We start from the raw sequence: 24,424 nt of genomic DNA, 5'->3' as shown, positions 1-24,424 counted from the left end.
CCCCATCACCAGCCTATCTTCAGAAACTTCGTAGATGAGGTTGTTTGAGTTGTTTCTTTAAAAACTGATTTTATTTAATTTATTCATTTTTATTTATTTATTTTTTATTACTTCTCACCTGAGGATATTTTTCCCATTACTTTTCAGAGAGGGTGGAAGGAAGGGAGGGGGAGAGAGAGAGAAACATTGATGTGAGAGATACATCGACCAGTTGTCTCCTGCACACGCCCCAACTGGGGGCGTAGAGTAAACCCAAAACCCAGGTATGTGCCATTGACCTGGAATTGAACCCTAGACCCTTCAGTGCTCGGGCCAATACTCTAACCACTGAGCACACCAGCCAGGGCCTTTAAAATTAAAAAAAAAAAAAATCTTCCTGAGGGCTGGAAAAACTTACTCCATAGCAATTAGCCAGTTCTTGCCATAACCTCCAGGGGAAATCATTGGTATGTTGTGGTGAGTATCCTGGGACTTGTTCTCCGCTCTCTTCTGGGACAAGCAGGAGTACCTCTTATTCTTGTTACAGCACTTCATGAAGGGCTTTTACATTCTCTCTTTCAGGAAGCATCATTCAAATTCTTTATTCTGTTGTTATGTTTCATACCTGCTTAAAATTGGTGGCACTATTTTTTTTTTTTTTGTAGTCCATGGTAAATTTGTGTGTAGACTATTATAAAATACCCTTCTCCAAGAGTAAAACCTTGGGTTAGAATGTAGAAAATTTGGAATTTCTGCTCTCCAGACCTGGATCTTAGATCTAGTCCAGACTTAGTGCCAATGTCATTATAAGCTCATGAATTATAGAAACATATAATGTTTGGTTTGAGCATAAACTTGGTCATCATGTGTTCTGATTCATTCAGCCCCTATTTTGGCTTCTTGCTCTCAGGATTCTGTTTTTCTCGAATGCCTTTGGTGCCCACTTCTTTACCTCAGGGACTATGTGTGGTAGTACATCTGGCTATACATTTTTCATTCTTAACTGTGGCCCAACATCTTGCTCCAAATGCATACGTTTGCCTTGTCTGGGTGCTAGCCATAGATTGTGTTTGAACCCAAGAGTGGTTTGTGCTATGAATGTGGCTATTTGTTTTGAAAATAAATATTTTCCAGAATGGCATCCATTGGCCATCAATGAACCACAATGAAAAGCATTGTCTTGGCTTCAGTTCTTGATTTTAAGCATTTGACCCATGTTTCAAGGCTTCTCCTCCTGGGATTTTGTTTTACCAGAAGCTTCTGGCAGGAGATAGATTAGTCTGAGGAAGAGATCCATAGAAGTCAGACAATTGATATACCTGTTTCTCTACATGTCATGGAACTTAACTAAATTTTAAACTCATTAAGGGCAAGGGCAAAATATTTTTTTAAAGTTTTTAATTATTTCAGAGAGGAAGGGAAAGGGAAAGAGAGAAAGAAAACATCAGTGATGAGAGAGAATTAATGATCGGCTGCCTCCTGTACACCCTCCTACTGGGGATTGAGCCTGCAACTTGGGCATGTGCCTTGACCAGGAATCGAACTTTGATCTCCTCTTTCATAGGTCGATGCTCAACCACTGAACCACACTGGCTGGGCTCCCTTTTATTAACAAGGGGAATAGAAGTTGAGAGAAATTGAAGATCGAAGCGAGAAAGATCTTCATTTAATTGAGAGGCGTTTATCCTGAAAATATAATAATAAGGGCCCTTTCCATAGAGTCTAGGACTGGGCTATGGTACTCAATAGCATCCTGTGTCACTTTCAAGGCAACATGTGTCTATATAGGCTGGCACTGCCCAACTCCAGTCACAGGAAGTACAGTGTGAATGGTGCCCCCAGAGTTAGCAAGGTTATGGTTTCTACCTTTCCATATCTTTGGCTATGTTTCTGTCAGATTATTTTCCCTCTTCCGGACTTTAATAAACATGTACAGAATAGGTCTATAGAATTTCCAGTGAAACAACTAACCACTGTTTTCAGTTAAAATATTTCTTTCTCCATAGTTAATATATAGTATACCTTCAAAGTAATTCTCTTATGTTCTAATCTTAGCATCTGATTCTTTATACAGACTCCCTTGCACATATCGATGTACTTTTAGAAAGCGAACCACTGTACTGAAATAGGTTTACATGTGAACAGGAAAGGTGTGGTGTACCTTTCATTTCCTTCCTTCTGTTCCTCGCTCCTGAAAATGTGCTTTCAGTGAAGAGGGGGAAGTCTCTGGCTCTCCATTACAGACCACCTATGTAGGCTACCTTCTTGTTCTCTTCCACTGTTTAGCTGAGACAGCTGGCAGTGAGATTGGGTGACTCGTGTTTGTGGGAAGGTCCTGAAGGATCTCTTGGGGATGGCCAGGTATCAGAAGTGTGATTTGCAAGTTTAATCTGTTCCAACAGAACATTTCTGTAGTGTTCATCCTATGCTGCATAAAGAACAGTGGGAGAGTTCACATGTGGGCATGATGGTCTGGAGCAGCGGTTCTCAACCTGTGGGTCGCAACCCCTTTGGCGGTCGAACGACCCTTTCACAGAGGTCGCCTAAGACCATCCTGCATATCAGATATTTACATTACTATTCATAACAGTAGCAAAATTACAGTTATGAAGTAGCAACAAAAATAATTTTATAGTTGGGGGTCACAACATGAGGAACTGTATTTAAAGGGCCAGAAGGTTGAGAACCACTGGTCTGGAGGTAGCTGTAACCTCATACCTGGGCCAGTTTTCCCAGCATCCCAGACCAGATCTGGTGCTCACCGTTCACACTGTAAGCTCTTCCACTGAACTTGACTCTTCTTGAGAGCAGGATGTGAGGGATCTTGTTTACTGTCATAACATTACTGCTGGGCTCTCATCTACACACCCAGGACTATTAAATGGGTGGCACTCACTGCCAAAGGCAGGCTGTCAGTGACTTCTTATGCCCAGTCATCTGCACCAAGCTGTATCTCTGTCTCCCACTCAAACAGCTGAGGCAGCACTGTTGTTTCTGTGTGACCAAAGGACATTCCCCTATGACTCCTCTCTGCTGTTATACAGTGAAATGTGATCCTTTGATACTCCTTTTTTTTTTTTAATTTTGCACTACGATTGTAGTTATATAATTTTACATAGCATGGGAAAATGAAGGAAGGCTGTATTTTTCTAACTGCCATTGGGAAAAGGTTTGCCTCAGATGGGGGCAGCACAGAGCATAGAACCTGGCTACTAGTAGATGCCCCTTAAGTATTTTTTGAAAAAGTGCTGGAATTGTAGCATATTTCGACTCACACGTTGTCTTTTCCTTCCACTCTCTTTCTTTCTTTGTTCATCTTAAGTTGGGGGAGACCTAGCTGGTGATACTGAAATCCTTTAAATTTGGGCATGATAAGAAAGTGTAATCACAATGTCAACATTCTGTCATTCTCTGTTCATCTTTCTTAATGGAAAAAATAATAATTATAGTGGTTCTCACTGACACAATTCCAAGGATCAAATCGTTTCTCATGCCATAAGTTAGATATTAAGATATTTTACCTAGAGGTAATATCAGCTTCTCATAGAATTTTGAAATTACATTCTTGCCCAGTATTGTCCTTCATCTCCCCACCCCACATATTTACTTGCAAGAAAAAACTAAAGGAAGGGGAAGTTAAATTTTTACTTTTGGTTGAAAATGATTTTGAGCATCACTTGATTTGATAATATCTGGAAATTCACTTAACTCAAACTGTTTTGTCTTCCCACACATTTCGAATGAATGCTAAAAGGAAAATAGCCTCTGTAGAAGCAGAAGGGTTATTTTTAGATTGCACTCCTATATTTGGGCTGCATTACTCAGATTTTATTCCCGCTGGGCCCGGGTCATATTTATGTGTACTGTGCTTGATGGATTTTCCTTATTTGTCTCTTTACCCAGAACCACCTGGAGGCCAGCACACTCAGTACACATGTCAGTTTGTAATCTAAATAAATCGTGTGTCTTCTTTGTGGTCCGTTTTCCTCTGCCCTTCTCCCAAAGATCAAAAGGTTACTTTGTTTTAGATTTACCTCTGGTTTCAAGTAATTTATTTTTCCTAGTTACCAGTGGCAGTCCTGTTGATAGAATGAATACTCTCTCCATTTCCACCCTCTCCCCCCGCCCCCCCCCCCCCCGAGTTCTAAAACACCTTTATTTTCCATTTTAATGATATATTACATTTAGAAAATGTTAGAGAAGTAGTCTAATAAATTCTTTTTTTTATGAGAATTTGATTATGAATATGCGTAGCTCTGATTAGCCAGCAAGTATTGAAACTAAGAAGCATTTAGTGGGCTGACTTGGAAGATTCCTCAGTGGACTCCTTTTTGCCCAACCTGACATGTCAGCAGTGGAGGTTATTGATTTAACATGTTTACAGAAGACACTCCTGGTTTTGACTGAGCAGAGGATGCTTCTTGTCCTTTGTTCTCCATTACGTGTGAAGATCTTCCTGACACCAGTGAATCATTTAGCTTTTGGTTTTTGTAAGTTTTTTTTAAATTTCTGTGAGTAAAAAGAACATGCAAATATGGTGAAAAGGAAGACCTACGTTTACTTGTAATCTGTCCTGACCCTTTGTGTATTCATTCTGCTCTCAATTTTGAAGTAAATACAGTAGAAAGATTTCTCCATTTGTTTACTTTTATCAGGTGGTCAACAGTGTAGTCCTACAGTTTAAAAACTTGGTGAGAGTAAATAAGGTTGTTTAAAACCTGCTTAATTAAACTTCCTGGTTGAAATTCGAAGGAAGGAGGCTTAACCCTGCCACGTGAGCCAGCTTCTGTTCTTAGCAAGCCCTCAGAGACCCTTCAGCGAAGCCATGCTCTGGGTGGTGGTTTCCATCTTATGGGTGGCCGTGGCTATTTTCCTGCCTATAAATAGTTCACTATGTTGGAATGCATGTCAAATAGCTTTCTTCCTCACCGCCCATTTTAATAGCAGAATATTTGAGATAATGGAACAGTGTGAGAGGGATAAATTTAGTTCTGTCAACTCACTAGTGTAAACCTTAGTTGATTTTAAGTTTAAGGCCCATCATTAACTCTCTTCCCCCCCTGCAAAAGGAGTTTCTACTGTGATGTAGATGAGGCAAACCACATGACAAATCCACTATTTCTCTGTGGAACTGTAGAAAAATAGGTGGGCCTCTTAACACTTCCTTACAAACAGATCCTCCAGGGGGGACTAGACTCTTGTAGACTTTGTTACCTGGAAGTCTGACTGGGGTAGCACAGAGACTAGGGTAACTGGAAGCAAACACTGCAGCGGAGTGAACAGGGTGATGGTATGGATATTGGGGCTGAGGCCTCTTTTACAAATGGGAGTCCCCTTACCCTGGGAGGCAGTAGTGTTCCAGAGGGTAACATGGAGCCTCTTCCTGGGGTTGGGTTTCTTTCTTTTCAAGCAAATGAAACACTTAAAAAATAGAACAGGTATTAATTAAGTTGACTAGAGACTTCCAAGTCATGTGAATTTAAGCATTATTCTATGGCACGTTGAACTCCTTTCATCATTCTATCGTAAGAACAAAGTTTTCTCTGTTGAACAACTGCTTACTTGCTGTCAACATGTCCTTTGCTGTTGACAGTGATGGAGGTTAAAACCAATCAAATTCAAATGTTTCTAGCAGCTAGGTAATGTACCTGAGCATGGGAAGGAAAGCAGTCATTCATTTTGCCCATCAAACACACAAGAATATTAATTTCCACCTATCTCCCATTTTTTTTGGACATGTGACACACCATCTTCTCTTTTCTCAGTTTAAAAAAAATCTTTATTGTTGAAAGTATTACAAATGTCCCCCTTTACCCCCATTGAAATCCATCTTTTTTATTTTTTTAACCCTAACCGGAGGATATTTTTTAAATTGATTTTTAGAGAGGGTGAAAAGGAGGGAGGAGGGAGAGAGAGAGACAGACACACATCAATTGGTTTCCTCTTACATGCACCCTGACCTGGGCCAGGTTTGAGCCTGCAACTGAGGTACGTGCCTGTGACTGGGAATGGAACCCACGACCCTTCTCCTCGGGCTGATGCTCTAACCACTGCTCAGGTTATTTTCTCATTTTTTTAAAAATATATTTTATTGATTTCTTACAGAGAGGAAGGGAGAGGGACAGAGAGAGAGAGAAACATCGATGAGAGAGAAACATCAATCAGCCGCCTCCTGCACACCCCCCACTGGGAATGCGCCCGCAACCAAGGCACATGCCCCGGACCGGAATCGAACCCGGGACCCCTCAGTCCGCAGGCCGACGCTCTATCCACTGAGCCAAACCGGCTACGGCTATTTTCTCATTTTTGATAGAAATTCAAGTCCAAGAATTATTTTACCTTCCTTCTAATTCTTCTATAAGGAAAATAAAAGTGCAAGCAATAATGCTGAAAAATGGCAACTGACTCCTAGCCTTGGTGTTAGAGAAAGAATAGGAAGTACCATGGCAAACTGTGCACCAAACTGGTGCTGCTAGGAAATGAAAGTCTTGTGTTAATAAAATGCCCACCTATTTGGCAATTAATAAAACATCATTTTTAAACATTATTATAATTTTTAACTAATAAATCATTTATTTTTATTGATTTTTTTAGAGGGAAGGGAAGGGGGAGAGAGAGAGAGAGAAAGAGAAAGAGAAACAGAAAGAGAAAGAGAAAGAGACATCGAAAGAGAAAGAGACATCGAAAGAGACATCAATTGGATGCCTCCCGTACTCACCCCAACTGGGGATCGAACTCACAACCTAGGTATGTGCCCTGACTGGGAATCAAAACCGTCACCTTCTGGGATGATGCTCCAACCAACTGAACCACACTGGCCAAGGCAAAACATTATTTTTTAACAAGACTGTTGGTCTAGTTAGTTAAGAGTTTGGCTCTGAGCCGGAGCGCCAGTGTTCAAATCTCAGTTGCTCCATTTATTCGCTGTGTAACCTTGGGCAAGTAAACTTAATCTTAAGCCTCAGGTCCTTGCTATAAAATGACACCAGTAATAAAAAACTGTGGGCTTGTAGGTAGAATTTGATGGGAGAATTCATTAGAAGAATTCAGTGCCTGGCATATAGAAAGTGCTTAACAAACATTAGCTGCACTGTATTTTCAGTTAACACCGAGTAGATCTAAGAAAGTGTGTCGCCAAACCACCAATATGCAACTTTTGTTTAAGAGCATAGATACTGGGCATTTACTTGATCTTTGGGCAAGTTATGTAATACCTTTGAGCCTTTGTTTCTAATCTGTTGTTAAGTATGGCACAATAGAACTTACTTCTGAGCTTAATGAGGATTCAGTGAGGTAAGGCATGTGAAGTGATTGGCACAGTTGGTAAATATGCTATTTATTGAGCACTTAGTAAAGTATCCACCAGCCCCAGGGTTAATACTGTTTTATCCCCATTTTATAGGGGATGAAACTGATTGCAAGTTAATTCTGGGAATTGTGCAGTGGCTTTCCTCGAGTAGTGCTGCTGCTTAAAGGTTCACACTTCGGCGTATTTCTTAAAGCTGTTCTATAGCCTGTTCCAATCTGCTTATAAACATCTATGCTGTCAACACACAGTGTTCACCATGAGAGCTTGTTCTGCAGATCCATGCATTGTCAGGTCTTAGCGAAGGCCAGTTGGATGTCATCCCTCCAGAATATCTCATAACTAATTTTTCCTTTTAACTTTAGATTGTTCACTGAGAGTCATAGTTTTATCAAAGCATTTCTGTCTTGGCCTTTCTTCTGCATGCCCTTGACTTCTTTTATTCTTGGATCGAAAAATGGAAAGTTGTCTTTTCATATTCATAAATCCTCTAAAAATATTGGAGGGGAAAGGGCATTAACACAGTAGATTGATATGGTGGCTGAAATTCAATCCTCCGTTTAGTTTGGAGATGGTAAACGAAGCCATATGGTACATCTTTACAGGCTTTCGAGGAATATTGCATTTTGTCCAAACCAGTCAACTACTTTGAAAGATTTCTGGTAGTTCATGCTCATAGCTGGTATGCAGAAGTGGTGAGGAAATGGACCTCACTTCATCCAATGAATAGCCTAGTGGACTTAAGAAAATAGACTTAATTATGTTTAATAATGGGAAATTCCCTTTCTTTATAAAAAATCCCATTTGAAATGGTCACTTTATGTCTTTACAATGAGAAGAGCAGTCGATCTTTTAGCGGGTGTGGGGAATGGGTAATTGCTTCCTTGGTAAGAACTGTTTCTAGTAAGGTGTTCTTAAGGAGTTGCTAGGCATTTGAGGTTTCAGGTAATTTTCAGCAGATTGAAAGGAAGAAGTGACAGAATGAAGCTTCCAGAGCAATCCTTAGACTTTGATTTGTTTACTGTCTAGTACTGTTTTAATAGCTAAGGATCTGATGATGGAAATTTATTAGGCCCATGATTCTGTTTATTACTCATTGCACATGGTCTGGCCCTTGCTGACTCCATTGACCTTGCCTCAGGCCTCTTTCTCTTGTCCACTATGCTTCAGGTACATTAGTCACCTTTTTGTTTCTTGAGCAGGCCTAACATTTCCTCCCCTTAAGCCTTTGCTATTCTCTCTGCCTGGGACAATCTTTAGATTGTCTTCGACTTCCTGGCTGTCATCTTCATGACTTTGCATCTGCTAAAGAATCCTACCCCTTCAGAATCCTTGGCCAATATTTGCCTGTGTCCTCTCCCTAGAATATGACCTCCATGAAGATGGGGCATCATCTTTCTGGTTAATGAAGGGCCTCCAACACTGAGAACAATCCTCAAAGGTAGTCAATATATGTTAAATAATTAATTCATTTATTTTTAATGTAAGTATTTTTGAAAACATTCCCAAACTTCTTGCTTCATGTACTTAATGTAGACCAAGGGTCAGCAAACTTTTTCTATAAGGTTCTAGATTATAAGTGTTTTAGGCTTTGGGGGCCAAAATATCTCCGTGTCAATGACTGCCATAGACAATCTATAAATATGGATGTAGATGTGACCTAATAAAACTTTATTTACAAAGACTGTTGCTGAGGGGAGGAGTACCACATTTGGCCTGAGGGCTGTAGTTTGCTTACATCTCATGTAGAATCCATTGGTTTTAACCTTCACATTCTGGAATATATGTGAACGAATGTGGGATTTGAAGAGCAGCTATCTTTTTTTTTAAAAAAAAAAAATGTTTTATTGATTTCAGAGAGGGAGAGAGAGATAGAAACATCAATGATGAGAGAGAATCATTGATTGGCTGCCTCCTGCATGTCCCACACTGGGGATCAAGCCTGCAACCCAGGCATATGCCCTGACCGGGAATTGAACTGTGACCTACTGGTTCATAGATCAACGCTCAACCACCGAGCCACACCCGTCAAGCAAGAGCAGCTATCATAATTGGAGTCTCAGTTCACTTGGTTTATAACCAGGAGCTTATGAACATCTATTCCTATTCTGCTAGAAGGGAACATGTAGTAAAAATTATTTGTAGCATGATAGAAACATTCCAAAAGAGTGACATTCCCCAGGTGGTGGAATACATATTAGAGATTGTTGTAACAGAAAAAATAAGTTCTGTTCTAGCATTGCAGTGGTAATACCAAGAAGAATATTTATAAGAATTAAAAATAGAAAAAGTTTATTTTGACCACCATTGGCCAATCTAAAGCCAATATAGGATTTAGTTTGGGCTAATGCAGCAAATTTAGAAAGTGGGAGCATCTGAAATTATGGAACACTTCATGCAATTTTCTTCTGAAGGAAGCATAAACTCAAGGATACCTATATGCTATTGGGCATCCTTTTGAAAACTTGAATTTATTAGATATTTTTTATGTTTTTTTTTTTTTTTTTTTCCACCAGGATTGGCACAGGCCCTGTAGTCTTTAGTAAGACACTACCACATACTACTACTACCTAGTAGCTAAGGAAACTGTTGGTCCCCTGGACCTTTTCCATTCTCTCCAAACTGCTCCCAGATGCAGGAACCAGCTGGTCAGTGGGAAGTCTCTCTGAACTAGCTCTTTTAGTTATTTGAAGGATCACAGATTCACAGATGATATGCCGCATAGTTTGTCTCGGGAGTTGGTTTTCTACTTTTCTTCTTTGAAAGAGAGAAAATGTATTCAAAGTTTACTCGTTCTACCAAACAGTTAATTAAATTGTTAAAAATCATTTTTTTGTTGTTGTTGTTAATCCTCACCTGAGGATATTTTTCCTTTGATTTTTAAAGAGAGTGGAAGAGAGGGGGAGAGACAAACATTGATGTGAGAGAAACACATTGATTGGTTACCTGCCATACGGGGCCAGGGATCCAGCCTGCCACCGAGGTACATGCCCTTGACCCTTCAGTCCATGGGTTGACGCTCTATCCACTGAGCCAAACAGGCTAGGGCTAGATTGTTAAAACACTGATGAAATTCCAAGCAAATAGATTTTTTTTTGGTTTATTTACTTGCCAATCAATTTTTAAAGTTGTGGTAAAAAAAACACGTTTGTGCAGGGTTTTGAGATTCATTTGCTAGGTCAGTTATATGAGTTTTCAAGAATCCATTTAGAATCATTTTTTTGAGTCTCCTTTGTTTGCTATTTCTTCAAATTAATCTGTGACTTTGAGGAAGTCATTTAATCTCTTATCGCCTCATTATCTATAAAATGAAGATCAGATGAATTTTAGTTGAGCACATTTGCCAGCTCCAGTTTTACTGTAAATGGGAAAATTAGTGAAGCCCATATATCCATTTGAAGCTACTAGCATGCTTTTAGATGATATATTCATAAATTGCTTTTCCTTCAAAACTAAATGGTCTGTTGAATAATTTGTGAGGATATAATTGAAACTTTGACGAGTAGGATATTTGTTCTTTACATTGCTATCGTTCCATCAGTGGGTATGGAGGCTATTTAGAGAGAAATACTGGGGGCACAAATGATTCATGTTCTTAACATAATAGCTCAGGGCCTAGTAAGATAAGTGTCTTGGATGTCTTTCATCAGTTTTGTTTGTCTGTTTTATGAGATGTCTTTTTGATCTTGTGAATCAGAGAAAGTTCAAGGAATTCCAGCAGCACCCCTGTTCTCAGCTAGACTCAAATGGAACCCAGAGCTCCCCAGGATGTGTTTCTAACAGGAAGCAAGCAGGCAGCTGGCTTGTAGGCCCTTCCTTCGGCTCCACTAAGATGTAACAGTTCTCTAAAGGCCCATTCACATTTCATCTTTAAAAAAAAAATTCTGAGATCATCCTACTTGGAAGTGCCCTTTTTGTCCTCTGAATCCTTATAGTACTTAATACCTCTTTTGTGGTGTTTATATCTGTTGCTCTGTATTTTGTTGGGTTCATGAGTCTCTCCTCTGTTAGATTGTAAGCTCCTAACTGACTGGAACCAAGTGTGATTTCTCTTACTGTTTCCCACCCGATTGGGACTGTCTTGGATATCGTTAGTTTATCCTTCCTCTGTGTTCTCAGAGTACATCTGCAGGTCAGCCTCTCCCTTCTATCTACTTAATTTCCGAAAGGCACAGAGTATGGCTTGTTCCATTTTGTATTTCCAATTTTCCCCATATAACCCCTGATAAGTAGCTGCTTAATTGATGTGAAGAAAGCTGTAGTTGACCAATAAAACAATGGAATATCTACATTTGTATGATTTTTTTTGCTGCTGTAGACACTTTCCGGAAGTATAATGCATTGCCCTTTAAAATATCAAATGTGTTGATAACACATAGTAGTCATCTATTTCAAAAATAATGTAAATGATGTTTCTTCCATCACAGCCTTTTAGTAAAGAGTCTCAGGCTGCTCTTTGTTAGATGATTCCAGGTTGGGCAGGCTGGCATTGCAGAATATTGTAAAAAGGATGGTCTGGCCCAGGGGTGGGCAAACTTTTTGACTCGAGGGCCACAATGGGTTCTTAAACTGGACCGGAGGGCCGGAACAAAAGCATGGATGGAGTGTTTGTGTGAACTAATATAAATTCAAAGTAAACATCATTACATAAAAGGGTACGGTCTTTTTTTTTTTTTTTTAGTTTTATTCATTTCAAACGGGCCGGATCCGGCCCGTGGGCCGTAGTTTGCTCACGGCTGGTCTGGCCCAACAGGTGTGGCTCAGTGGTTGAGTGTCGACCTACGAACCAGGAGGTTATGGTTCAATTTCCAGTTGGGGCACATGCCCGGAATTTGGGCTCGTTCCCCGGGGGGAGGTGCGGAGGGGGGGAAGGGGGAGGTAGCTGATCATTGAATCTCTCTCATCATTGATGTTTCTCTCTCCCTCTCCCTTCCTCTCTGAAATCAATAAAAAAAATATTAAAAAAAAAAGATGGTCTGAATTCAAGTTCCTACTCTGCTACTTAGGAGTGGTTTGTCCTTGTGGAGGTCACTTTAGTGCTCAAAGCCAGTTTCTCATCTGTAAACTCAAAAACAATATCTGATTGCCTGTGCCTCTCTCTTCATCTCTCAGAGTTGTTGGGAAAATCAAATGATATGATACATACAGAAGTACTTAGAAAACCATAAATTACCTTACAGAGGAAGTATACTATTGCATATTATGAAATAGGCTGACACCCTATGGTTTTAACACTTACATTTTTTGTGATTATATAAAATAAGTAATCCAACCTATAATTAGGACAGTTGGCTATTACCCAAATTGGGGCCTCAGGTTCCACCTATTATACCCAAACCCTGAAAAAAGGATGGTAGTGCCCTGTTAAACATAGGTTCCTTATTGCCATGGTAGCTCTTTTTCTAAATGGAGAAAGAGAGAGACGTAGCTAATGAATTATATGCTCAGAGCAAAGCAGTAAATTTCATCCACCCCACCCATGCCTATTCCAGTTTCTTCATCCCCTTCTTTCTCACCTCCCACAACTAGTTTCATATGTTTACTTTTTATAGGCTCTGTAGTCAAATTTTCAGATTCTTGATATCTTTCTTAATTTTTGCCTTGCTGTATGCTTTCTTAACCCTCCCCCCCCCCCCCCCCCCCCGCCCGGCCCTCCCTGTTATATTTCTTCTTCTTTCTTCTCTCAAACTCTACTCCTGTGGACAGAGTTAGAGATGAATGGCTCAAATTTCGGATTGTGGCCTGTCTTGAGAAAGAGGGGTGATGGTGGTTATTTCTGAATGCTCCCTCCTTAGCAATGAATATGACTTTTACATTCTACTAACTATATCTTTTCAGCATCCATATATACCAAAACTTGGATTATTTCCAAGCTTCGGGGTATAAGTCCCCCATAGGCTTATTTAAGATTCCTAGAAAGTCAGTCTGGCAAATTTTGTTTCCAATAATAAGAACCCTTTGAGAAAAGAAGTGTTACTTTATTCATACTGATTTGTGGGCAGCAAAATCTTGAGAGCCTTCTCTAAAATGAGACATTTGTCTTTGGATTTATGGCTTGATTATTAGGTTGAGTCTTAGAAATAATAACACAGCTTAAAAGAGATGAGGGGGTATGGTTTGTAGAAAGAAAGTGGACTTTGGGATGAGACAGGCAGGCTTTAACTCCTTGCTAATACCTTCTAATTCTATGAATTTTCTTTGTATCTTACTTTCATTATTGTGAAACTGTCATATCTTCTTTCCAGCATGACTGTAGAAATTTGTCAATGTCCCACATCATCTCTGACACTTTGGAGGTTCTCAGTAAGTGGGAGTTTCATTTCATTTAGTGAAATGGAGCATGAATCAGGGTCTTTTACATTGTTAAGGGACAGAAACCCCAGTTAAATTGGCCTAAGGGAAAAACATTCACTGAACTGTTGGGAAATTCAAGGGATACTTCACTTGTGACTCAGCAGGATCTAGTAGTTAAATGATGTCATTGAAACCTCCTCATCTCCCCACCTCTTTGTCCCATCTCTCAGTTCTGCTTTTGCCTATGTTGGCTTTGTTCTTGGGCAGTTTCCAACCCGTAGTGGAGAAGACAGCTATTGTAAATTCCAGGTGTATGTGGTCCTTACATCTCATGATTCCAAGAAAAGGAGAGCAACCTTTCATCTGTAGCATCTATCCGCATAAAGACCTCTGGACTTCTTTGTGTTGTGTGACCATCCCTAGGGGAGTCACTCTGTCCAGAGGATGAAGTGCCATGATTAGTCAAGCCAATGCCAGGTGTCCATCTCTATGGATAGAGAGGCAGAACCACTTAGTTGCTATCCCATTAGAATCACATGGAGAAGGAGATGAAGTAATTCTTGGAGGTGTGCAAGGTAGACAAATAGGTAGGAAACATGTCTATTAGATGTCGCGATAAGAAATGTCAAAAACAGGTACAGCATACTCTCAAATTTTACTGTGTGTGTGTGTGTGTGTGTGTGTGTGTGTGTGTGTGTGTGTGTTTGGATTGATTATCTATGGACATCTCTGCCGTGGTTGCTTTTCCAGTATGAGCAAGTACAGTTGTTAACCAGCATGTTTTTCCACAAAGGGACTGCCTTTTACCTTTTATGTGCCACCACCCAGGGAGGTACGTGGTGTTTATAGAGGAGTAACCAAGAAGGAGCCAGGAACCAGGTTAGCAAGAGCATTGGTCACAACTTTACTTACTGCTAATGAATAGGAGAGACACCTAACGAAAACAGATCGTCCTGGTTGATTATGTTCATGGAATGGAAAATGGTACCTGTAAGGTAAATAGTAATTTCAGAAGGAGAAATAAGAAGATGTGGGGCATAGGGACAAGGTGATGGTATATATGTAGAAATCATAAGTAAGAATCAAATATTTTTGGTCATGTCTTAAAGTAGTAGATTGAATGTTCCCATGAAATGCAAAACCTAACTTTCTTGATATTTTTTAAATTTTATTTTGAGGTTTCTTTTAGTGTTATCGTTCCTCTTACTTTCTTGTCCCTCTTAAAAAGATGCGAATGTTTGCCTTCATCTTTTGTGAACAGCTGTTATGCTTCCATTTGGTGCACTTTTGTAATTTATACTTTCTATTACTGTATTTGCTTGCTCTTTTAAGATTGGGTCAGAAGCCATGACTGTAACAGGATACACTGTACTACTATTTCAATAGTTTTAGAATCCAGATTTAGCAAGCAGGACTTTGAGATTACTGAAATAGAACAAAAAAATCCTTAATTAGACACTTCTAGTCTTTTATATACTGTTCCTGGGGCTGCCACCTGGAGAGTAGATTTTCTGAAGATAAAGAGAGCAATTTTTACTTCTATTACAAAAAAATACAGTGAATTTAAAGGGATTCTGAGTTGTATTTAGGGGGAAAGTGAATAGCTATGGCATTCTGTTGCTATGGTGATGAGATGGAATTGTGTTGATAAATAGCATTGTCTTTAGTAAATGGTTTGGTATCCTCCCCTCTTTCTCCTCCCCCACCTCATTCTAAATTATAAGTTTAAAGGAAAAAAGTCATTGCTCATATTGGTGTTTTTCAGTTGGACAGATTGTTTTCATTTTGAGATCTAGCAATTGTAGGGTTGGGTGCGGTGACATGGAAAAGTGCAGAAATGAAAATATTCTGTGAAGCAAGGTCAGATCATAGATATTCATTGACAGTGGACTCTATTCCCAGGAGGACAAAGGATCATTGCTTATCTCTTTGATTAATCCAAATGACAAATGGATATAGAGCACATTGAAAGTGGTTGGTATATTGAAGAAGGTTGATAACTGAAAGTTATTTTTTAAAAATACTTGTTTACAAACAGATGTGGCTAAACCTTTTAAACTTTCACTTGATAATCAAGGTGAAAAAATGTAGTCCAAGCACATGTTAAGAAAATTAGCCATGGCCAGGCGCATACACCAAAAGGTTGTGAGTTTGATTCTTGGTCAGGGCACATACATGCTAGGTTGCAGGTTCATTCCCCAGTTGGGGTGCATAGCAGCTGTTCAGTGTTTCTCTCTCTCTTTCTCTCTCTTTCTCTCTCTCTCTCTCTCTCTCTCTCTCTCTCTCTCTCTCTCTCTCTCCCTCTCCCTCTCCTTCTCCCTCTCCCTCTCTCTAAAATCAATAAACATATCCTTGGGTGAGGATTATAAAAGAAATAGTAGAAGGGACTAAGGTGCAAACAAGTTCCCTTCTCCAGTCTCCATTTTATTTTATTTTAATATTTTTATTGATTTTTAGAGCAAGAGGAAGGGAGATAGAGAGAGAGAGAGAGAGAGAGAGAGAGAGAGAGAGAGAAACATCCACATGAGATTCGATGTTTGGCTGCCTCCTGCAGGACCCTGCTGGGGATCAAGCCCAAAACCTGGTAGTGTGCCCTGATCAGGAATCAAACTAGCAGCCTTTTTGTGCAAAGGATGATGCCCAGCTAACTGAACCACACCAGCCAGGGCTCCAATCTCCATTTTATTTTCCAGAAGGAGATACTCTTAATGGATTTTTGTATCTATTATCACATGTTAGACAATTTTTTTGCATGTTTTAATAAGTATATCCTTTTTACATTTATGATATGTCATGTTTATTATGCAACTTGAACTTTTTACTTAATATAATTTAGAGTTCTTAATATGAGAAAAGATGCCCATTCTTTTTCATGGTTGTATAGTATTTCATTCTGCAGAGGTACCCTATGTCATTTAACCAGTCCTGTATTGATGGCTTCCCATATTTAGCCATTTGATGACTTTTGGCAGTTTAACGATATTCCTGAGGATATGAAGTCCAAACATTAACCCTCAGTCCAACTACTCTAGGCTTGGTAAAAGAGTCCAAATAACAATTTAAAACAGGGCCTTTCTTGTTATCACACTCAGAATGAATTTTGCAAGAGAAGCAGTCTGTTTAGTGTCTAGTCTTGAATTACTCAATGAAGTAATTACTGTCCTCACATAATTATTTAGAAAATACAAGAGTTGGGTGGAGTGGGCACCTTGGACAGTATCAGCTTCCTTCACACTTCCCTTTTGATGACTGGAATGACTTTTTTTTTTGGCTCAGGTTTAAGTCAAGAGTGTGGTAATCCATGTATAGTAATTAAACTTCAGTAAGGATCTTTCTTCACTGTCTGTTTGGCTCTTGCCATTTCAGAATTGTTTATTAAGCTATGTGAGTAACTTCCCAAGGATATTTATCACATAGAAATCACCAGTGAAAAAAACACACTCTTTATTGCAGCTGCTGATAATTTTAATTTGGTTGATTATTAGCTTTATTTAATGAAAAAAGATGATATATATTCACCAGTTTATCTGTTCAACACCAGTGCTCCCCTGTCCTTGGCAGTGATTGCTAGTCCTCACAGCTTTTCCCTATCCCTTCCCCATCCTCAAAGTCTATGCATTGCCTTTATTTTGTACAGGGTGGAAAGGCTTTTTTTTTTTTTTTTTTTAATTATTTTTATTGACTTTTAGAGAAAGAGGAAGGGAGAGGGAGAGAGAAAGAGAGACATTGATTGGCTGCCTCCTACACACCCCCTACTGAGGATCAAGCCCTCAACCTGGGTATGTGCCCTGACCAGGAATCAAACCAAGGACCTCGCGGTACCCCAGAGGACACTCCACCAACTGAACCACACTGGCCAAGGCTTTGTATGCACTTTAAAACTGCCCACCCTGACCCTAGTCAGTGTGGCTCAGTTAGTTGGGCGTCAGCCTGTGTACCAAAAGGTTGCTGGTTGGATTCCAGGTCAGGTCACATGCCTGGGTTGATCCCCAGTAGGGGGCATGAAGGAGGCAGCCAATTGATGGTTCCTTCTCTTCCTCTCCCTTCTTCTCTCTCTTCTCTCTGCTCTATCCTTCCCAAGGATATTTATCACATAGAAATCACCAGTGAAAAAAGACACTCTTTTTTGCAGCTGCTGATAATTTTAATTTGGTTGATTATTAGCTTTATTTAATGAAAAAAGATGATATATATTAAAGTGCATTTTTTAAAATATACTTTATTGATTTTTTACAGAGAGGAAGGGAGAGAGATAGAGAGTTAGAAACATTGATGAGAGAGAAACATCGATCAGCTGCCTCCTGCACACCCCTTGCTGGAATCGAACCTGGGATCCTTCAGTCCATAGGCCAATGCTCTATCCACTGAGCCAAACCAGTCAGGGCAATAAAGTGGATATTAAAAGACTGTTTCCCTGGGAGCACATGCTAACTTTTACTTCCTTAAGCCTCTAACTTCACTCCCAGAAATAGTATCATTATCTATTATCCATCTTCCTACATCATCTGGGATTTCTGGAAGTGATTTGAAACTCAATTGCCAAAGGAGCTAATTAATTACTAACTCTTACAGGTCCTGCTGTCTTCGATATTTCCCCGAAGCTTGATAGGCATGTCCCATTGACTGATGCTAGGCCATTTGTTCAGAACTGGTAATCATTTTTCTATGAACTGTGTTTACAAATGTTCTCGTGTCTTAGAAAGATATCAGAAAAATCCATTTTACTTTTCCATTGAGCATTTTCTTCCAACATAATGGTAACTTTAATTCACTGGGACTGATATCAGTATACTGGTAATCATTTTGTGGTCTTCAGAATCAATTTCCTTTCCAGCTGTTTGCAATGAACATTTAGTGAAAGAGTTTGAAGGAATAGGGTTTCAATCATGTAAACTTTTTGGTGGTCAGGAAATAATTAGAATCATCTCCTAGGACCATTGTTAGCATTCAGACCTCAGTTTCATAACATTCCTTGATAAAAGTCTTAACTTGGTCCTGGAAAGACCATCTCTTGCCTCTTTTAAATTCATATGATCATGGTGTTTTCATTTAGTTCTGTAACAGTGTGATGACTTTTTGTCGGCTGATAAGGAGGACTCCAAACACTTCACCTTTTAAAGATAGAACCTTTAGAGCATGTACTTGAGAAAATTGCTAGAAACCAGCCTTAAAGTTGTTGTAACCAGTCAGTACCCAAATAAATGACTTATGCATAATTTTTTAAAAATAAGTCTTTATTGTTCAGATTATTACAGTTGTTCCTCTTTTTTCTCCCCATAGTTCCCCTCCACCTGGTTCCCACCCCACTCCATGTCCTTACCCCCCCCCATTGTCCTCGTCCATAGGTGTTTGATTTTTGTCCAGTCTCTTCCCGAATCCCCCACACCTCCTTCCCCCCCCATGAATTGTCAGTCCACTCCCTTTCCATGCCCCTGGTTCTATTATATTCACCAGTTTATTCTGTTCATCATATTTTTTATTCACTTGATTTTTAGATTCACTTGTTGATAGATATGTATTTGTTGTCACTTTGTTGTTCATAATTTTTATCTTTACCTTTTTCTTCTTCTTCCTCTTCTTAAAGAATACGCTTCAGCATTTCATATAATACTCGTTTGGTGGTGATGAACTCCTTTAGCTTTTTCTTATGTGTGAAGCTCTTTATCTAACCTTCAATTCTAAATGATAGCTTTGCTGGGTAGAGTAGTCTTGGTTGTAGGTTTTTGCTATTCATCACTTTGAATATTTCTTGCCACTCCCTTCTGGCTTGCATAGTTTCTGTTGAGAATCAGCTGACAGGCGTATGGGTACTCCCTTGTAGGTAACTAACTGTTTTTCTCTTGCTGCTTTTAATATTATCTCTTTGTCTTTTGCCCTTGGCATTTTAATTATGATGTGTCTTGGTGTGGTCCTCTTTGGATTCCTTTTGTTTGGGGTTCTCTGCGCTTCCTGGACTTGTAAGTCTATTTCTTTCACCAGGTAGGGAAGTTTTCTGTCATTATTTCTTCAAATAGGTTTTCAATACCTTGCTCTCTCTCTTCTTCTGGCACCCCTATAATTCGGATATTGGTTTGCTTAAAGTTGTCCCAGAGGCTCCTTACACTATCTTCATATTTTTGGATTCTTTTTGCTTTTCTGATTGGGTGTTTTTTACTTCTTTGTATTTCAAATCTTTGACTTGATTCTTGGGATCCTCTAGTCTGCTGTTGGATCTCTGTATATTATTCTTTATTTCAGTCAGTGTACGCTTAATTTCTAATTGGTCCTTTTTCATATCCTTGAGGGTCTCACTAAATTTCTCGGAGGTTTCTAGAAGATTCTTGAGTAACCTTATAACCATGGTTTTAAACTCTATGTCCAGTAGTTTGCTTTCCTCCATTTCTTTCATTTGTGACATGTTTTTTTGTCTCCGCATTTTGGCTGCTTCCCTGTGTTGATAGAGTGGCTTTGTGTGCTAGGGTCCTATAGGGCCCAGTGGCTCAGCCTCCCCAGCCACCTGAAGTGGATGCTCTTGGTGCACCCCTTTGTGGGCTGTGTGCATAGTCTTGTTGTAGTTAAGCCTTGATTGTTGTTGGTATCAGTGGGAGGAATTGACCTCCAGGCCAATTGGCTGTGAGAATCAGCTGTGTCTATGGTGGGAGAACTTCTGTGCTGATGCTCTTATGATTTCTATTCCATAATAGAAGTCTAATTGAAACACAGCCAAATAAAAGGAAAATATAATAGAACTTATTTCTTTTCTAACTGACCCTGTAATCATGTGAAGAACTTCCAATATAATGGCATCGTGAAGTGGAAATTCTCCAATAATTGCCTCTTGGGAACAAGGTTGCATCTAGCATTTCATCCAAATGTTTAGATTTGTTGGCTGACATACAACAACTTTTAAGTGGGCCATTTTGGTGGATCTACAAATCAATATAATATGACAATGTAGCTGTCAGCATTTTTGGGCATGGGTTGCAAGTATACACAAAGCAAGTGGTAATTTTTTTTTAAATATATTTTTATTGATTTCAGAGAGGAAGGGGGAGAGAGAGAGTAAAAGACAGAGAGAGAGAGAGAGCGAGAGAGAGAGAGAGAGAGAGAGAGAGAGAGAGAGAGAAATCTGTGATGAGAGAGAGTCATTGATTGGCTGCCTCCTGCACATTCCCCACCTGGGATTGAGCTCACAACCCCAGGCATATGTCCTGACTGGGAATTGAACCATGACCTCCTGGTTCATAGGTTGATGCTCAACCACTGAGCCACACCAGCCAGACAAGCAAGCTGTAATTTTAAATAAAAGAATTAATGTAATGACTAACAACTTTTTAGGTGTATACTTAGAGTTTTAATGAGATTATTGAGAAGGCTTGCAAATGTTCTCATTTCAATAGAATACTGACACCTGCATGATGCATTTATGAGAGTTCATTATCCACATGAAGCTATTTTTATAGACTCCAAAAGTCTTAAGACACACATGGAAATAATAGCCACCATTTATTGAGCATCTTCCATGTGCCAAGCATTTGGCTAAATACTTTAGTAACTTTACAGTTAATATTTCTATTTATGTGTGGATTGCTATGCATTCACATATATACGGGTATGTGTTGTATGTGCAGCTATCAATACAGTTTTGTTTTACTTTTGACACAAATGGTGATACATGTGTATTGTTATGCAACTTGATTTCTACCCCCCCTCCCCTTAACATTAATATGTTATATCTTTCCATGTCAGTATCCATGAGTCTAGCACATTCTTTGAACCTGGGCTTAAGATTCTGTTCTCAAACTTGCCTACACGTTGGAATCACCTGTGAAGTTTGAGAAAACTCCTATTCACTGGGCCCCCAGTATAGGAGAATCTGATATAATTGGTTCAGAGTAGAGCCTGCGCATCAAGATAAGAGAACCAGTGTTTTACAATAGAGATGCACCAACATTTATTAAAACATTCCCTATTGAAGGACACAGATGATTCTCTTGTTACAAATAATGAATCCTGTTTTCTTTCTATTACAGAGTTGCAGTGTACATTTTGTTACTATATATCTGTGAGTATTAGCTGTAGGTTAATTCCTAGATATGCATTCTAGGAGTTCTTAGATGTGGATCAAAGAACCAGTATATTAAAAATAACAAAAGACACTGTTAGATTGCTCCCACTGAGGCAACCCAATTGACTTTTCCATCCACAGGTTATTAGATTGCCCATTGTGGGGCTGAGGGCTCTCCCTCTTGTCCCTCCTCCCCCGTTAAAAAAAATCAGTTCTGATTTTGAAGGTTGTATATCTCAGTGCTTATGGAGATTCCCAATGTGAAGGGAGACTGGGGAAACCTCATATCAAAGCTTTATTTCTCTATATCTTTTTGGTGCTGTCCCTTTCAAAATTAGTTTTATAGGCTGACACAACAAAGTAATGTCTTCAGTTTTAATCATAGTGGGTGTGTGTCTCTCTCAGGAAGGGCTGGGGCAGCTCTGGTTGAAGAGCAACACCCACTAGGTCCACACAACACCTGAAACAGGTGGAGGCCAGAGTGCCTCTTTACTGCCTTATTTCTATACCTGCACTTACATTCAGAGGAAGCGTTTACTATCATCTTTCCATAAACTGCTCTTGAAGATTTATTATGTAAAATTTGTAGGTAGAGTTTTTATGAAGGGCAGAGTACTTCTTTCAAAGGGAGTTTCAGTTTTCATAATATGACTCCCCATGATCTGTCCTTATTGTTTCTGGGTGGCTTCTCCCTGCCTCATCATGAGCAGGACTCATTAGGGGATAGTGCAAGAATAGGTGTGGTGCCGGCCTTGCCCAAAATGAGCCCCTCTGAGCAGCAGGCATTTGGAGAGACTCAGGATCTTGTAAACAACTCATTGCACTATAATTTTAAACCCAGGAATCACTATGTATTTAGCTTTCTATAGACATATTTTATATTTGTAATGGCAAGTGGTGGCTGTATCCACACGTGTTCAGAATTAATCTTTCTGAGGGAAAAGTGTGAAAGCCAGTGGCCCTGGGCCCTTTCAGTACTAGGTTTTCTATCTTGGTGACTAATTTGCAATTACTCTCCTGGGCAGACAAGATGCCTTCAGATTAAAAAACAGACTAATCAGTAGATGACATCAGTGGCTGAGGGCAGTCCGGTCCATGTCGCAGAGGTCAGCATCTTTGTGGTAACTAAGTTGGGTGTGCTACATGGAACTTTTCATATAAGTGGTTGGATTGAAATGTTAAACTTGTTTATTGCTTTAAAATGTACAGGAAAGCTAAGATTTAAAACTATATTTTTATTGATTTCAGAGAGGAAGGGAGAGGGAGAGAGAGGTAGAAACATCAATGATGAGAGAGAATCATTGATCTGCTGTCTCCTACACGCCCCACACTCAGGATGGAGCCTGCACCCAGGGCATGTGCCCTGACCGGGAGTTGACCCGTGACCTCCTGGTCCATAGGTCGATGCTCAACCACTGAGCTACACTGGCCAGGCTAAGATTATTTTAATATGTTTTTCCACACTCTCCCCTCCCCAAAACCCTCAGAGAAATTCCCACAGTTTGCAGATAAGCTGACTAACCTGCAGAGCCCTTAATTTAGTGATGACAACTGCCCTGTAGAGATTAAACCAGCCTCATTCCAGGAATTTGTTCTGCTGATACACACAGGAATGTCAGAGAAAGGAATCTGGTTAACATACTTTCACCAAACAGTAGCTATCAAATATAAATTCCCCCTCTGACTTTGTAATGCTATTCTTATTTCCCTTTGTAATGTCCACTTAAAACCCATCAGTCATAGAGGGATTCAGTCATTCCTAAAGTCACTCCGTGGAAGAAGTGGTTGAGCCCAGGTCGTTATTCCACGTTACATGAGTCATATTGTGTCTGTTCTTCAGCACTTCCCTAACTGAAGAGCACAGACAGTGGCCGTGCGAAAGATGGGGGTTTCTTAATAGTTACCAGAGAGAGAGGCCAATTTTAACCAAGAACTTTTGTTCTACGTGGTGTTTCATTTTCTCCTGTTGCAATTGTATTGATGTAATCTCGGCATAAAAGTAGTCAGAAGAACATGAAGATAGGAACGTAATTAGCAAGTTTTAAACTTTGCTTTCAGTAAACTTGAACATATAAAGCCCCCAGGCAAGCTTTTGTGTCTCTATTTTCATTCCCGAGACCTTGAGTTCCATAGCATGTCAGGCGACATTGTTCTTCATAGGCGCCTGTGTAGAAATAGAAAGTATACCTACTTGGCAATAAGATGCCTTGATGATAAGATGTGGTCATAGTGTTAAGAGTAAGATTGTTGAACAGCATTTGGTTGAGGGCTGAAAAGGTGAGTAGAGGACTTTTCCAGGGGACCAGGTCTCCTGCCTCCCTGCAGAGAGGGACTGAACATTACTGTAAGGGGGGCGTCAGGAGTCCTGGGCCCAGAGTACCTTCAGCATATCTTCTCTAACTCACACTACACTTTGCCTGAAGATCTGGAAAACAGTTATTCAAACTAAGTATGTACCTATTCAACCTCTTCTCTTTCAGGATATGCCAGAATTATTTCAGTTGTGAGAAGGTTCCAAAAAAATGACTGAAGATATATTTCTTTTTGGGCAATGTCTTTTAATGTCATTTGCGTTTTCTGTATGGATGGCACTGAAAGGTTGGCTGCTTGTAGGGGAACTTCTGCAACCTCAAATGCCTATGTGTGGTGACTGAGGTGGGGAGACATTTTAAGAGGTTCCACATTTACCTGTAGTTGTGAAGACTGACTGTAAGGGTATTTCTGTGGGATCAGCAGAGGACCGGAGCACATAGAGTGCAGGTGGTTGCTGGTGTCTTGCAATATACAAGTACTCTTTC

General features: G+C 39.7%; 1 protein-coding gene across 4 annotated transcripts in view; it reads left to right on the top strand.

The window, feature by feature from the left end:
* Positions 1 to 24,424, top strand: part of DAAM1 (dishevelled associated activator of morphogenesis 1) — a 158,064-nt gene that overhangs the window by 30,531 nt on the left and 103,109 nt on the right. Inside the window, exon 1 of one of the 4 annotated variants that reach the window (XM_059694504.1) lies at positions 14,553 to 14,574. The exons of 2 other annotated variants lie outside the window; for them this stretch is intronic. In XM_059694504.1, coding sequence (XP_059550487.1) covers positions 14,554 to 14,574 — 21 coding nt within the window. In that variant the 5' untranslated portion in view covers position 14,553. Of the gene's footprint in view, positions 1 to 14,552; positions 14,575 to 24,424 lie in introns of those variants that run through there. One more of the 4 variants, XM_059694513.1, reaches the window with a different exon arrangement.

Source organism: Myotis daubentonii, chromosome 1 (genome assembly GCF_963259705.1).
Source record: "Myotis daubentonii chromosome 1, mMyoDau2.1, whole genome shotgun sequence".
NCBI lineage: Eukaryota > Metazoa > Chordata > Mammalia > Chiroptera > Vespertilionidae > Myotis > Myotis daubentonii.
Note: the sequence above shows the minus strand (reverse complement) of the source record. Positions and strands in the feature narration are given on the sequence as shown.